Below are 14943 nucleotides of genomic sequence, written 5' to 3'. Positions count from 1 at the left end.
GCAATTATACGCCAGCGATCGTTTTCGTACTCTTGGATAGCCCGCCGCAGTCGTTGCACCTACCAAAGCATCAGAACAGCCATCCATTAAAAAAAAAAAAAAAAAAAAAAAAAAAAAAAAAAGAAGAAGAAAGAAAGAAATATAGCAGCAAGAGAGAAAGAAGTAGGATATTCGCTTACCATTTCATCATTCCAGGCCACGTCCTTCGCCTTCAATTTGGTGCAATAGCGGACCTGTAACGTGCCGCTTGTTCGGCCAGGGAAAAAGTCGGCTATTTGCTTCCAAGTCAAGTTTTTGTTTTCTTTTAATTCAACCAATAAAGCATCTTCCTCCGGAGTAAACTTGAGTTTGGGGCCGCGTGGTCGAGGCGCCGGGTCAGGCATCCCCGGTTGACCCACGACACTTGGTGGGCCAGACGGCAGCGGCGAGGTCTCTATATTCATACCCTGGCGCTCTGCAGCGCGAATCGAGGTGTGGGGAGGGAGATGGTGGTGGTGGTGATGTTGCGGTAGGCCCATATGGTCTGTTGGCCCGAAGGCGTGGCCCGGCATTGAGTGATGGTGCTGCGAGGAATCTCCATGCACAGAGAAGAGCATTTCGGGAGAATGGGTTGCTTCGGAGGGCGCATCTGGTGGAAGGACTGGTAACTGTCTGATTCCATGGTCTGTGTTACCGCCCTCTGGCTCGGTTTCGGAATGAGGCCTCTTCTTGCCACGCTGGACGGACGACGCGATGTCAAAATTGGCAGTGGTGTACTGCACCGGGAGCTGACGGGGTAGCATTTGAGCCTGATTGAGGACAACTGCTTGCGAGATATCTGGGACTGCGGATTGTGGTGTCGCGGTTGGAAGTACGGTCGCATTCGCATGGTGCTGCTCAAACGCTGCGCCGTGCGAGTTTCCAGATGTGAACGAAGTGTCTGCCTGTTTCGCGTGCTGAATGTGCGGCTGCTGGGAGTGATAGACGAGCGTGCCTTCATGCTCCTCAGGTTTGCAGCTAGCATGTTGAGAGTAGTCAATGGCATAGTCTCGGTACGGATCCGCCAGCGTCGCGGACATACATCGGTGCTGCTAGAGCCTACAAGCCCCGGCAGTCTACCGAGCCGACTGTCGAATGGTTCTAGAAAGACGTGATAGGCAAATTGCCAAGGGGACACTCTCGGTCGAGCAACAGTGAGCAGTATCAAAATGATAGTCGCGTCGTCCTGGGAAAGCGCTCGCTAGGCCAATATTTAGTCAACGTCTCGTTCTGGCGTCAGGTAGTTGTAATAATGAGGAGCTGCGGTCGCCATGTACCAGACCACAACCCAAGCACCCCCAGACTCGCCTTAGGCCGAATCAAGATGGTACTTCCAACACTACCTCCGCGTCAGAATAAAACAAGATTTCGCAATACCGTAATTGGACCGTCGAGGATATGTGGAACAGATAGGGCAAAAATTTTTCAGAGCAGAAAAACGAGAGGCTGGATTCAACTGGAAACCACAAACGCGCAATGAAGCAATCCCAAAGGAGGTGGGGAGGCGGGAGAGACGAGGGAGAGGAAGAGAGTGATGTGAGAAAACGAAGAGCGTATGTAAATACCAGGGTTGGCTTGTGCTCACCGGGGTCGGACGGACTTTGTAAGCTCCAAAAATACTAGGTTACCAACACGCTTTGCACGTATTATTCTTCACCAGCCAAGCGGAGGATACGCTTAAACAGAGGTCGGGATTAGACCAGGTCTAAGCGGGAAGGGCTGGGTTTGTTCTTCGGGTCCGAGGAAGGCCAGAGGCTTGAATTATCCAAACGGCTCGTTAGCCGTAACCCAAATTGCGTCTATAAAGACTGCAGAAGTGGACTAGGAATCAAACAAGATACGAAAGGGGGCTCGGAATGAATGGCAAGAAATGGAAAGGAAAGCAGGGTCAGGATATGCCGTGGTGCATGGAGATAAAGTCCTTATGCAGCCCGTTAACTTCTGGACTGCGGTTGACAGCAGCCAAAATCTGGAAAGGAATGATTCTGGAAAGAGACAAAGTATTCAGGGTAGGTACAGAGTAACGGACAAAGCGTACGCAGCAAGTGATACAATTGCCAGAGAGAAGAAGGTGGATAAAGAAAGGGAAATCGCCCATTTGGTGGATCTGCACTCTGGTCAAGCTTAGCTTGCAAAGAGGGCCAGGATGGATTCAGTCTCAGAACACAACGGTCTTGCTCTTGGGATACTGCTTGCGAGGCGATTTGATGGGATTCCTCACTATCATTTCGCACCCCTCCAACGGGCCGTTCTGGTCCAACGCCAAGGCATGGCAGTCGCAGAAGGAAATCAAAAAAATAATGGTCGGAGAAAAGAAAAAAATATCGAAAAGGGTAAGGGAAAAGGGAACTCCGAAGGCAGAGAGAGTGTGGCATGAAACGCTCAGCACGACAGAGGAGAGTCTCACTGGTAATCGTCCTTGGCTAGATTTCTTTGGACGCCATTCGTGATCAACATGAGGCGGGGGGAGATCCAAGCCCAATTCATTCGCACGTCTGGCAGCATAGAAAGTGAGCTTATTGGATACGAATGTGGAAAGAGGCTGGTGGGTTTCGGAGCCAGGGAATCAAACCTGCGGCTGGGCGTGCTTTAACCAGCTAAGGAATCTCACCCCTGTCAGGACATGGACCTGTCGTACGTCGTCGCAGCAACTCCACCGGCCAGAGACGCCAGGAGTGGCTAATCGGAAGCAACTGTCGGCGAGACACCCACGAGGGGAGGTGGGTGATGAGGACTATGCGAGACTAGGGCGCCGGTTGGAGGGGGTTGTGTCATCCTTTTGCCAGTGAGTGGCTCCAGCCTCCCCCATCTTCCCTTGAGTCTTGACTCGAGCAAATACATAGACGGAATAGGCGCGGGATCTCTCGAACAATGACCCAGAAGAGGGTCGCGCATAAACCGCACCTGCGTCGCGACCGATCGAGATGGGTCCGTACACTGTAGGGATGAAGGAACAGTGAACACCGTTGTATGTGGCGCCCTCAACTATATCGCGCATCGGGTAGGAGTAGCGTGAGACCTCTAACAGCAGCAATGCAACAGCCCCCGTCTCTTTCCTTCCCTCTTCCTAACCCCGGAGTAAGTTTCCCGGCAATTACGACTTCCCCTGACAATTGGCGACAGTGAAACAATGAGTCTCCTTACCAGCATCATCTACTTGAGGAAAATTCCGTCGTGATATTTCAGCGCAAGAGCCTAGTGTCAATCTTGTCCCCATTGTTCCAACTTCCGGTTTCTTGGAAGGAACAAACACGCTCGCCTGATCCGTAGGTTTGACTTCCCCCTTCGACGAGGCCCGCAGCAACGGTCAGACGGAGCAAACCGAAGTCTCGTGTCCGAGCGCGTGTGGGTGGCGGGCGCAGCGAAAGATGGGATGGGTTGCTCCGAGCTCGAGCACCACCCTATCCTTCTTTCATGCCTAGTTTGGTCCAGGACGGAGCACCGTAACCCAAAGTGTATCACCATGTCGACTTCTAACAACCCAGCAAGGAACGAGGCCGGTCGTCCGTCACCGAAATACGGTGGAAAAAGCGCACCCATCCGGCAGAGTGAGCAGCAATTATCCTATTCATTCGTGGCTCTCTGTCAGCTTGTAGCCAGCGTGGCTCCGACGGCGACGAGTTGTTTTCATGTTCACCGAGTGAGGAACGAGGCTCCTTCAGCGCCTAGTAGCGGATCAACCCCGGTATCTTGCAGCTGCAGCAGTCATCAGCAACCGTCCGTTCATTTTGCTCGATCGCCCGCCTTCTTTCTTTTTCTCCCCCGATCTTTTTCCATTTTCCGACAGAGATTAAGTTTATACCCTGGGCTTGAGCAGTGATTATGAGGCAATGGTGAAACGGGATAATCGCAACCCCCACGCATTTCGTTGGCTGGGCGAATGCTGGAAATGAACTCATGAAGTTGACCGAATTGTCAAGGATTGAGCCTAGTTCTGCTCATAAAAAGATCCTTGGACGCGGCCAGAACTTGCTGCTAACGAAGCGATGCAACGAGAGTCAGAGAAGGTTCGATGCAGATTGAAAATGAAGGATGTTGTGGAAAGAGTTCCAAGTTGGCTGGGAACGCCGAAAGAAGAAACCCACTGTGGGCTCCCCCCATCTGAATCTACTATCCGTATCTAATTATTCCACATTCCCACTGGGATCGCTGGGGCTTTGCATGAAACTTGGCCAGAAATAAATCATGACTTATAAAACTAGCTATGTAATGTACACATACAACCTGGCCGATTTCAATTCCGCGGCCTTTTTCTTCGCACGTCCGTAATATAGATCAAGATCGTCATAATGAAACAACATGCACGAAAGGGCTTATCACAAATGTATTATTGCAGGAAAGACGGAGAGTAAAAAACCTTATGGTGAACGCAAAGGACAATAATAAAAACGATCAACGCCCGCCAGCCCTCGCGTAACTTAAGCAAAGTTATCAGATCGATCAACCCAAATGTCCTCCAGTTCGGCGAAATTCTGGAAGTGCAGAGGGCGATGCTGATCGTCATAGAATCTGAGAGGCGTATCAATTTTGACATACACGGGGCGTTTCTCGACGCTTCCGTACGAGCTTCCCATGAAGCTGTAATTCCATAAGTTGTCTTCGGGCACGAGGAAGTATCCACGAATTTTGTCACTGAGCAACAGCTGGCACTTCTCGCCCATGTTGGTCGAGAATCCCTGAGGCTGGTCGGATGTGGTATCGCGATTTTCCGCTCCCCACTTGTAACCCTGTGGGGTGAGCCCCCATGCTGCAAGGGAAACCGAACCCGGTGTGAACGAGACAGTCATCGTTACCGTCTTCTTGTCCCAAGACGAATGAGCATTCATGAGGCGGGAATGTTGAGTTACGTCCTGCGCCGTCATGTAAGGCGGCTCATTACCGGAGATAGTGTGGATGACACCGAGGGGCTCCAAGCCGTTGAGATAATCATGCTGCGGCAATTGCTGCGGCAGTTGAACTTCGCGAGTGTTACCGACCTGTGGGATCATGACGATTGTTCGAACTTCCTTCACCTGGTCGTTATCCGGTGGCGAGCTACCGTAGAGGTATCCGGCTACCTGCACCCGAAGATCCGCAATCATGATGAATCGCTTGAGAATGTTCTTGGGCATGATGTACGTGTAACCCTCCTCGCGGATATCATCTGAAGAAACGTAGATATTGTTGGCCCTAGTGCGGAGGTTGGACGTCGCGATCGCACGGGTACGCCACTCGGTCTTCGAAGCGAACGACTGTTGTTCATACTGTGACGTTGTAGTAACAATAATGTCTTCACCACGGACGTTCTGAGTCTTCGTGGTAACAGCTGTAAGCTGCTTCGCCTCTTCCTGCTGCTTCTCAATCTCCGCAGCTTGTTGTCGCTGCAACGATGGCGCGCTAATTTCCATACCAAGAATGATATCTCGGACTTCACTGCTTGTCAAACTCTGAACATTGACGTTATTCTTCTTGCCGTAGTCGTTCAGAATCAAGTCACGCAGTTGTACTTCAACCTTCATCCAGTCCTCATCAGAAAGTGACGGCCAGATGTGATGCTCTAGGGTAATGACACTCTTATCGGGTCGCAAAATAATCTTCGCCTTGTCGATGTTAACGTGAAGGGCACGCAAAATCAAAATCAGTCTCGAGAAGGCAGTGTAGGGCGAGATTGTCTTAAGCCATTCATCATAGAGGTTGAAAAGAACCATCTGAGGCTCTGTTGCGCGCAAGATCATATCTGCGAGTTTCTCAACCTTCATAGCAGCCTGGAAAGGTAGCTGAAGTTCGGAAGCACGGATAGAAATATTAGGGAAATCAAGGAGGTGGACTTCGAGAGGGTCGAGCAGACCCTTACGGGTAACAATGAGCTGCTTGGGTTGTTCTTCGACAGGCAGGGAACGGATAAGCGCGGCAACTTCTTCCGCTGTCTTCCACTTGGCAAGCTGACCGAGACGCTTCTGTCCTGCCCAGACACTGGTGTGGATAATTTTCAAGAACAGTTGTCCGGTTCTAGGATTGAAAATGAAGATGGCACCGTTGATAGGCTTGGTAGTAAGGTTACCTTCGAAGGTTTTGTGGATGGTAACACGGTAGACGTTGGTATCGTCGATAAACAGCTGGATCTGCGGACTGAAGAGCTCGGAATAGTTTTGCGAGTTGAGGAACTCCTGATTGCTTTCAGAAGCGTAGAGTTGAAGGCCCTTCCGAATACGTTCCCTCAACACATAGAGGGCGGGATTGGCCTTCATGATTTTCGCCATCGCCTGCTGAACAAGAGTCTTCAGACCAGGGAAGTACTGTCCGTACGCGGAGTACAGATTGTACGCAAGATCAACTGCAATCATCAAACCTGTCGCAGATGGATAGATACTCATGCTGTCGGTGGTGTAGTCCAGATACTTAGCACGAACGTAACGCTCGATGTCGTGAGAGTCATAATCACCGTATCGTAGTTGCACATCGAGCCAGAATTTGTTTGTCGTCGTCGGCTCGTATACATCCTTCGTATCAAAGAGAATAGATGGGCGGGTGACGTTCCACTTGTTAGTGGCGAACAGCAAAATATCCGCACACGAACTGTTCATTTTATACGATTTACGAGGGTGAATAGTCTCCTTTTGGACCGCTTCGATGCCGAGTTGCTCAAGTTCCTGATCAAAGACCTGACACAAATCCATGACCACAGACTCGTGAATCTTCTGCCACAAGTGAGCACGGAAGATCTGGATCAGAGAGATCTTCAACGTAGGAATCTTTCCGTGCAAGAAAATACCAGTGAGATCCAGTTGCACCTGGAAACCGACGTAGACATTGGCACGGTTGATGGTTGGGGACCACCAAAGGGTGAACCGACGGTTCGGAATCTGATTCAAACCAGACCGCTGGGCGTTCGTGAGCTTCTTAAATTTCATTGACCTATAAAAACGGTTAGTTGGACCATGGTCGAGGTAAATAATGCGTGGCTATGGTTGGGGTTAGAGGTGGGACGGGATGTGTGTCTGGGGGGAACCATGGTCAAATCTGCACCCGGGAAACGCAAAAAAAAGATCCAGAAAAAATCCAGAAAAAATATAAGAAAGTTGTCAAACCATGTTCGAAACAATAAGGTGTAATTAGGGTTAGCGTTCTTGGTTGGGGGGCGGGAGAGAAAGGGTTAGGTATATGGGAGGACCATGGCCCAAATTGAACCATGAGGGTGCAAAAAGACCGGGAAAATGAAAATAGAAGGGGAAAAGGAGTACAAACTCTTCAAAACCGCTCGCTCTTTCCCAAAAGAGACCCTCCCATGATGGAAAGGCCGTTGCCTTGAACAGAGTGTGCTCTAAAATGGTCTCAACACCACCCAGAGCCTGTATTACGTCGGTACGATAAGCGTTCAAATTCCAAAGTTTTCCATCATGCCTTTGACTAGTCCACCAGAAAGGATTACTCTTCATGAGCTGATACTGCTTGAATTCAGCACGAAGACGGAATCCCTTGTCGAAGCTGAGGGTGCTGCGATCCTTCTGGAACAGTGTGTTGATACGGGGCAGACCGCGGTCCCAGCTGTCTTCGAGATCCTCCAGGGTTAAGCGACGGTTTTGCTGCTGAGCTTCCATACGCTTTTGAGAGTACTCCATCCATACCCGTTGTGAGTCGATAAATTCCGCTTCCCAGGGTATGATGTACCTGAAGATATTCGGAATTAAAGTTTCCTCGTCATGTGACATCCCGGCACGGAAGTGAGTAATGCCGGTATCGGTCTGCTTCGACCACCGCTTGTCGCTGGCTGGGATGAGAATATGAGAGCCCGAAATCATACCAAGACCTCCAAGTTCCTTGGGTGTGTAAAAGACGGCCGGAGGGAAACGGGACGGCATCTTGGAGTTCAGACCGATCTTAACACGAGTTTGGATCTTGGTCTCGCACTTGACGATTGTGTCTAGGAGATTCACTGTAGACACCGCAGCTTCACGGTAGTAGGTGAAGAGCGCAATCAGGGCAGTGTTCCACTTGTTTGCGATCTTGGTGAAGGTCGTCGAACCGGAGGACATGAGAATCTGTCGAATCCGGTTGTTGAACTTTTGAATATCCTCCTCGGTGACCTGGAGGAAGGCGTGTGCTGTGCGTTCTTTCGTCGAGTTGTCCACCAACGACCAAACGCTGTCCTTCACCGAGAACTCCTCGTTGAGGTTGCGAGACTTGGGAAGGATCCGAACCTCAAAACCGGACATCGAGAACAGAAGGTTGGGGTTATCCTTGCTGTAGACGCTGGAGAATGTATCATCCCACTCAATCGTGGTGATGGATCGAGGGAGGCGGTTCTTAAGATCCCAGAAGACGGCACGACCCAGGTTGACATCGTGACGCATCAAGCGCATACGGCAGTCTCGGGGCCAGCACTTCTTGTTCTTGTAGCCAATAACGTTCTCAAAGTTCGGATCCGGGTTTTCCGTCAAGAATCGTTGAATCAGATCGCGCGATTCGTCTGCGTTGAATCGGAAGAAGACCCAAATTTTGTCGACGTAGCGGGTATACAATCGGATTGGGTGTCGTGTCTCGGTTGCACGGTCCCTGAACTGTAAGAAGTCGTTGGGGCTTTGAGGAGGCCCGGCCATTTCACTGGCTCTTTGCAGGCCAAGAAGCAGCAAATCAATCATCAACCCGTAGAACTGGAAAACGAAACCGGAGAACTGGAGACCACGAATCAGACCATAGCTGTTGGTGTGGTTCATGTCCTTGTAGCTCAGCTGGACGTTGTTCTTAGAGGTGATGTAGTCAGCCAAGTTGTGGTCCATGACCAGACGAAGAAGTCGGTTCAGTAGCGTCAGATCAATCTTCTCGTAGACCTTGGACAGTTCTGTCTCGATCATCACGTTCGTCTCACCATCAGCAGTTTCCCAAACATTAGACAGATTGTTAATTCCTTGAGTCCACTTGTAGGTCAGCAGAGGAGGGACTTCAGAATCAGACGGCTTGATCCAAGCGGGGAACAGGTGGCGCTGTTCAGCCTGGTACCAGAGATACTGGTCCAAATAAGCATCTGTAATCTTCTCGATGGGCTCGACATCATAAACTGGGTTGATGTTGTTGTAGTTGTCGTTCATGTCAATCCCAACTTCCTTGAACGCACGCTGTGTAAGGAGGAAACGCTTAATCCTTGCCAGTGTCGTTCCCGGAGAATCGTATGCCTGTTCGATAAGGGCCAATTCCTCACGCTGACTCTGGTTCAACCGTCCCTTGACAGAGTAGGACTCACGCAGACGCTCCAAAGCAAGAATCAAAATCTTCGTGTCGTGCTTGTATGAAACACTGGGAAAGGGGATTGGCGAGAATTTTCTGGACTCCAGCCAGTGCACCATTGTAGTGTAAATAGCCACAGCCTCCTCGGATGACACGTAAGGGCCGTCCTTGAGGTAGTTGTGTTGCCGCTCTTGCTCGGCTTTGAGCCATAGACGAGTCAGTCGACCCAAGTTCTTCTTAGCGACAGTCTTGTCTACCGTCGCGCCACGTCTAATTCTCTCACGGTTGTAGTGCGCTACCGAAATCCACCAATCTGCCTTGCTCTTGACATATCGCAAAATGATGTTCTCGATGGGTGCAGGAAGGCCAGGGACCTTCCAAGGGATGTTACTCTTCCAGCATCTCCATGCTTCTGAAAGATGTTGCAGAACGGTATTGACCTTATTCTGTTTGATACCTTCTGGCATCATATCCATCAAATCAGCCATAACAGACGCACGGAGTTCAAGATCGAAATGAGACTCCACACGCTGCTTGGTGACTGTCTTGGCCACTCCCTTACTGTGACGGCCCTCGAACTGACGCGAGAGCAAGTTTCCGAGCCATCTTTCAAGGAGAGGAATGATACCACGCATGAAGAAAAGCCAGACACGCCAAGCTGGGGCCCAGAAACCGCAACCGGGACCCTTTCCGACAGGCCCAGAGTTGAAACGGTAGTAGATGAGATGCTTCAAATCTTTGCAAGATCGGATCTGGTGCATTAACTTGTATTTGTAACGGTACATACCAGTTAGCTGTCCAACGTGGTTGAAAGCATAGAGGATACCGTCAGCCANCTGGAAGGCATCGATGTTACCCAGGCGGTATTGAACCTGGGCGTCGACAATCAGCTTCGTGAGGCGGAGAATTTCGCGCATCAGATGGAAGGCGTTTCCAAAGCGAGACTTCTTTCGCTCCTTAGTTGTCAAAGTCTTAACGGGCTTCAGGTTGAAGTTGTAATCCAAATGCAGGTATGTCAAATTCTTGCGGTGGATCAAGAGATTCAGCATGTTGAAACCTTGACGGCAGACCTGCAGACCAGCTTCAACCCAATCGATTGTCGTCTGCTGGAAGAACTTGGTAGACTTTAGAGTCTTTAGCAAATCCTGTTTGCTCTGAGCCTTAGGCTTCTTTTGGTGTAACTCGTTAAGCACGTATGTTTTGAGCAGCTTCTGGTATGACACGCGGACTTTGACGGGCTGCCCCTGAGGGCAGTGCTCCAAGTACCACTGTTTAACCAGTGGAACATCCTGCGCGCGAACCATCTTTCCAGATCGCTTATTGAACGGATGGGGAGCCCACCACAAAGCGATAGCGGACGCAGTCTCAGGCGTGTAAAGGTCCTCATCAGCGAGGAACGGCTCAGCCTCCTCGGGAAGCTCAAAGTCATCCTCATTTTCTCCAGGTCCAAATATCTCGTCCTCGTGGCTAATTGAAATGTTTTTGGGCGCGACGGAGCGGGAAGAGATCGGATTAATGACAGGGTCGAAGTAGAAAGCAGGAAGGTTGGGATCGTCGGTCCGGACATATACGACTTGCGGGTGGGAGTACCAGGAAAGCTTGACGCTTCTGGGAAGTGTATTATACAGGAAGGGATAAGCGACTCGGTATTCTGTTCGGATTGGCGCGCGGAAGATGATACGGTCGATCGCGTTGAACTCGCTAAAGTCCTCGTCATTAGGATCAATGTCCTTGTACAGAGGTTCGAAGCGAGGGCCGCCGGGAATAGCGACGTTCAGCGCCTTCGCAGTGAAGAAGCTGTTCAAATCAAACATATGAAAGTAGTTTTGGTCGACCACGTCACTCAGAAGCTGGTGACTTAATCGATAGAGGGTGGCCATCTGTGGAAGATCCAAGTTCCACTTCCTATAACTCGGCCCATTTACATGAGGCGTATCAAGAAGTGGTCGGTGGTCGTAAAACCATTCATAGACGGGTCCATCTTCAGACTCATCAAGTTCCATCTGAATAGGCTCTAGCGGCTCAACGTCCTCGATATTCTCTGACCACGAAAGCGGAGGTTCTTCATCATCAAACGGAGGGAATCGCATACGCTTGAAGTGTCTTCGGTCGCTCTTCTCTCTTCGCATACACACCCACATCGTCGCCCACTGGGCATGGAACACGGGCTCAATGACTCTCGGTGTTTCATTAACAAGAGTAAGACACCCGTTGACGTGGTACAAAACCTTTACCTCCCTCGTAGACTCCCAGGGCATAGGCATATTCTCCAGTAGTTTCAGTACAGCATGAGGCATGAATTTAAGGGCACCGAGATAGCTGCGCTTCTCGTTGGTGAACTTTTTCTGGGACACATCGCCAATGTCCCTTACGATCTTGCGGAGATGCTCCGGGGGCATATCCGCCTTCTGTGATTCAACAAACCCTCCCTTTCTCTTCTCTCCAAACCGGTTCCGTTGTGTCCGCAACCATTCCGTCTTCTTCTGCGCGAATTTCGCGACGGTTGGGTCGGCGGGCGGCTGGTAGCCTGGAGGAGGTGGCGCCAAAGGCATTGAGGGCGGCGCTGACGCACCCCATCCTGGGGGAGGGGGAGGAGGCAGCGAGGCCATCGCGCTCGACGTGATGGGGGGGTAACACTGGGTTGTCTCTGGGGTTGACGTGCAGTCGCGTCAAGACTCAAGCCGAGATGAAGATCCTGCCGACCGGATTCATCAGTCAGGATATGGGGAGAGGGTAGGAAAAGATATGATAAATTGTGTCGGAAATTGAATGCAAGATGATTAAGAAAGAAACCAAACTCCAGGACAGTCCCCTTCCCAAGGCAACGATGGAAGACGATTCTTTCTTCACGTCAGGCTCCTTTCTCGCGATGCAAGCTCGAAAAGAGGTGGCGGCTCGAACTCTTGGCACACTAGTCCATAAGCGGACTTAGCGCGCTCTCGCCAAAAAGGCGCTAGCGCGGCCTCTGAGGGCTCCGAGAAACCCACACAAATCCAGACGATTGCAAGAATTCTACGAGGTTCACGACGACAACCGACGACGACGCCAATATCTTGACCACCCCTGCTGAGGTTCAAGCACAGTCAAAATGCCTAACAACAGACTGCAATACGTGAGTTTTTTAGCCGTTGTTTTTCTTTATCGTCGGGTTATAACGAAGCGAAAATGAATGCTAATTGAACATTTTTCTTTTCAGCGCCGCCGGAACCCGTACGTTATGAATCCCCTCTCCCAACGTTTTGTCGTGCTCAGTCGTATCCGTCTCTACGATACAATGATGCGAATTTTTGAATTGTGATCGGATTGGATATGATGCGGCCTTTTTTTTTTTTTTTTGGAGGGATTTCGCACGAACAGGATATTGATGGATTTTCGCACACAGGTACAACACACGGTCCAACCGCGTTCGCATCGTCAAGACCCCCGGCGGCGAGCTCCGATACCAGCACATCAAGAAGCAGGGTACCGCTCCCAAGTGCGGTGACTGTGGCATCAAGCTCCCCGGTGTGAGTACCCGTGTTCCCCGAATTTTCATTTTCTTTCGTTGGAATGTTCGCTTCACGGGCGGCAGGAGGAAGAAGCGTCGAGAGGATTGTGTCGACAGTAACAAAATAAGCGTTCTGGGACAATGAAGCTGACGGACACTTTTCCCTTTTCTTCAGGTCCCCGCCCTCCGTCCCCGCGAGTACGCCCAGATCTCGCGCCCCAAGAAGAACGTCAGCCGTGCCTACGGTGGTTCCCGCTGCGCTGGCTGCGTCAAGGACCGCATTGTCCGTGCTTTCCTGATTGAGGAGCAGAAGATCGTCAAGAAGGTTCTCAAGGAGTCTCAGGAGAAGGCCGGCAAGCGCTAAAGGGTTGCATATCAAAGCTCGGTGTTTTGTGTTTAGTGGAAAGCAATCAATCATGGAAAAATAAAATTTGACTGGGTATGGTTCTTCTTGTGAACACTAGCGCGGCTAGGAATGTCGTAGCTATTCGATGAATACACTTTTCATGACAGTCTTTCAAGTATTATCGTCTTGTCCGAAACAAAACTACGTCGAGCCCGAGCAGGCAGAGCCCAACGCGTGCATTCCCAAGCCCTTGGTTTTAAGCCCCTGGTTCCAAGTCCCCGGCAATCATGCTTATCTACACCGTAGAGTTTCACGCGGCGTAGATCGAACTAAACCACAATCCGCCCTAGTCCCATGGAGTTATATCCATGGTCATCTTGGTGTCATACAGCAGTAATCCCTTACACTTCGGGCCTGATCACAGTCCCACTCCAGTCTCATGGTACGCCACTTTTAAAGCCCAAGACCCTGTCATCAGATTGGACAGGGATGGTACGCAAGAGGCCCCCTAGCAGTAGTGCAGCCTAAAAGTACAACAGCCCACAGCTCTCGCTGCTCAAACCTCTACAGATACTTGCCACGGGGGCAAATAATCCCTTCTCCCTCGCTCTTATCTGGTCCATTGAAAATCCAATCAGCAGGGCCAAATCCGCCACCAAACGCCGCACCGTCAAACGTAGCGAACCCCCTTGGCTCCTGGATGCATCAGAAAGGGCCGTGTGTGGATGAAGAAAGAAGAAGCAACGAACCGACTAGCCCAACAATTACTTATCTAATTCGCGCCAGGCCTACTCACCCAAAGTACGAGGCACTCCATTGTTCTCAGACGAACGGTGATCGGGGAGAAGGAATTGCTCGATCGATGCGAGTCTTGAACGATGTGGAGCTGGATGCGTATCCAGAACTCAGCAAATAGGAGCGTGAATCAAATACTGAGAACTCGGATTGAGGGCCGATGCCCTGATCACGCAAGAAATACAGAGTAGTGCTTCTCGTGATTTGAGTTTCTGGGTAGAGCAATTCCCAATTTCGGATCTGGGCTCTGAGTGCGTTCTCGGCTTGGACGGAGGCTGCTGGTACAATCTGCAGGAAAGAGGATAGAGTCGACTAATATGCATACCATAAATCCCGTCTCGAGGCCACGCTGGGGGGTTGGTGAAGAGTAAAGCTAGTCAGTCGAAGTACCATCAGCTCCACACGTTCGTTCGTCTAAACGAGATGCTTGGTGGGTAGACGCATCGTTCGGATGAACCTATCCGCAGAAACTGATGATCGTTCTGCTAGTCGCTGTATCAGGCAAGTAGATAGCGAGGCTTCTCGCCTTCGGGCGTTCGCAGCCTCCAACTTTAAAAGTCTAGTTGCCCGCCGCGCAGGTCGCTAGAAAGAGCCCCGCTTGGATCTCGGGGTCAGTAAGTAGCCGAGCTGTATAGGCATTGTGGTAGGGATCGGGGCGCCGATTTACTGATTCCCGATGCAGGTATATTCTGATTGGGGTTCTTATGCTTCTATTCGCCATTTCATGGGTTTACTCGGGCTCAATGGCAACCAACGGTAGGTGGTGGCTCTGGATGATAGTAGAAATAACCTAATGCAGGCATCTTCTAAGTCGTCTGGATTGAAGGTGAAGAGGCCGCAGAGATTGTCGAGAGACGCGCCCAGTTGCTTCGGCCGAGGAAGGAAGGCGCGATTTGACACCACTGACGCACGTCACACTCGGTCCTTCCCTGTGTGCTGAACACGCTTGTGTACGATCTGTGGGTAGCCTACTGAGCGGTGAGCTGTGGTACATTTTCATCCTTCCCATAGCATGAATCGATACAGACTGACGTCTAAAAGTACCGCAGGCAGCGGATATGCTTCAGCCAAGCAGGGCGCTAACAAATTGCCCTCA

General features: G+C 50.7%; 6 protein-coding genes across 6 annotated transcripts; 1 reads left to right on the top strand and 5 right to left on the bottom strand.

Moving 5' to 3' along the window:
* Positions 1-1303, bottom strand: ASPSYDRAFT_559584 (SANT/Myb-like DNA-binding domain-containing protein; the record flags this gene model as incomplete). The annotated part of the gene is made up of 2 exons (XM_040849123.1): positions 180-1303; positions 1-59 (listed from the first exon to the last, which is right to left on the bottom strand). Coding segments are annotated over exons 1-2 (938 nt in total), but the record flags the coding sequence as incomplete, so codon positions are not given.
* On the bottom strand, positions 1304-2648 carry ASPSYDRAFT_559583 (uncharacterized protein). The gene is made up of 5 exons (XM_040849122.1): positions 2591-2648; positions 2057-2513; positions 1853-1939; positions 1604-1773; positions 1304-1357 (listed from the first exon to the last, which is right to left on the bottom strand). Exons 2-4 carry the CDS (start codon positions 2391-2393, stop codon positions 1724-1726), a joined length of 474 nt encoding a protein of 157 aa, XP_040697087.1. The 5' UTR covers positions 2394-2513; positions 2591-2648; the 3' UTR covers positions 1304-1357; positions 1604-1723.
* Positions 2552-3281, bottom strand: ASPSYDRAFT_559575 (uncharacterized protein). Its single transcript, XM_040849121.1, has 2 exons — positions 3163-3281; positions 2552-3085 (listed from the first exon to the last, which is right to left on the bottom strand). Exons 1-2 carry the CDS (start codon positions 3169-3171, stop codon positions 2753-2755), a joined length of 342 nt encoding a protein of 113 aa, XP_040697086.1. The 5' UTR covers positions 3172-3281; the 3' UTR covers positions 2552-2752.
* Positions 3282-3892: 611 nt separating this feature from the next.
* ASPSYDRAFT_559556 (uncharacterized protein) lies at positions 3893-4320 on the bottom strand. The gene is made up of 2 exons (XM_040849120.1): positions 4154-4320; positions 3893-4104 (listed from the first exon to the last, which is right to left on the bottom strand). Exons 1-2 carry the CDS (start codon positions 4203-4205, stop codon positions 3947-3949), a joined length of 210 nt encoding a protein of 69 aa, XP_040697085.1. The 5' UTR covers positions 4206-4320; the 3' UTR covers positions 3893-3946.
* Positions 4321-4436: 116 nt separating this feature from the next.
* Positions 4437-11828, bottom strand: prp8 (U4/U6-U5 snRNP complex subunit PRP8; the record flags this gene model as incomplete). The annotated part of the gene is made up of 2 exons (XM_040845477.1): positions 4437-6912; positions 7243-11828. 2 exons carry the CDS (start codon positions 11826-11828, stop codon positions 4437-4439), a joined length of 7062 nt encoding a protein of 2353 aa, XP_040697084.1.
* Positions 11829-12274: 446 nt separating this feature from the next.
* ASPSYDRAFT_51417 (60S ribosomal protein eL34) lies at positions 12275-13176 on the top strand. The gene is made up of 4 exons (XM_040848287.1): positions 12275-12331; positions 12416-12429; positions 12602-12725; positions 12882-13176. Exons 1-4 carry the CDS (start codon positions 12308-12310, stop codon positions 13068-13070), a joined length of 351 nt encoding a protein of 116 aa, XP_040697083.1. The 5' UTR covers positions 12275-12307; the 3' UTR covers positions 13071-13176.
* The last annotated feature ends 1767 nt before the right edge of the window (positions 13177-14943 follow it).

Source organism: Aspergillus sydowii, assembly GCF_001890705.1.
Source record: "Aspergillus sydowii CBS 593.65 unplaced genomic scaffold ASPSYscaffold_17, whole genome shotgun sequence".
NCBI classification, from domain to species: domain Eukaryota; kingdom Fungi; phylum Ascomycota; class Eurotiomycetes; order Eurotiales; family Aspergillaceae; genus Aspergillus; species Aspergillus sydowii.
The sequence above is the reverse complement of the archived record's forward strand: the minus strand, read 5'-3'. Positions and strand labels throughout refer to the sequence as shown.

Coding starts and splice junctions, on each gene's coding strand:
- ASPSYDRAFT_559583 (XM_040849122.1), bottom strand. CDS start 2,393: ATGCCACACTCTCTCTGCCTTCGGAGTTCCCTTTTCCCTTACCCTTTT. Junction 1,940..2,056: donor GCAATTGTATCACTTGCTGC/GTACGCTTTGTC, acceptor GGGCTGCATAAG/GACTTTATCTCCATGCACCA. Junction 1,774..1,852: donor CGAGCCCCCTTTCGTATCTT/GTTTGATTCCTA, acceptor GGATAATTCAAG/CCTCTGGCCTTCCTCGGACC.
- ASPSYDRAFT_559556 (XM_040849120.1), bottom strand. CDS start 4,205: ATGATTTATTTCTGGCCAAGTTTCATGCAAAGCCCCAGCGATCCCAGT. Junction 4,105..4,153: donor CCCCAGCGATCCCAGTGGGA/ATGTGGAATAAT, acceptor GGGGGAGCCCAC/AGTGGGTTTCTTCTTTCGGC.
- ASPSYDRAFT_51417 (XM_040848287.1), top strand. CDS start 12,308: ATGCCTAACAACAGACTGCAATAC. Junction 12,726..12,881: donor GTGGCATCAAGCTCCCCGGT/GTGAGTACCCGT, acceptor CCTTTTCTTCAG/GTCCCCGCCCTCCGTCCCCG.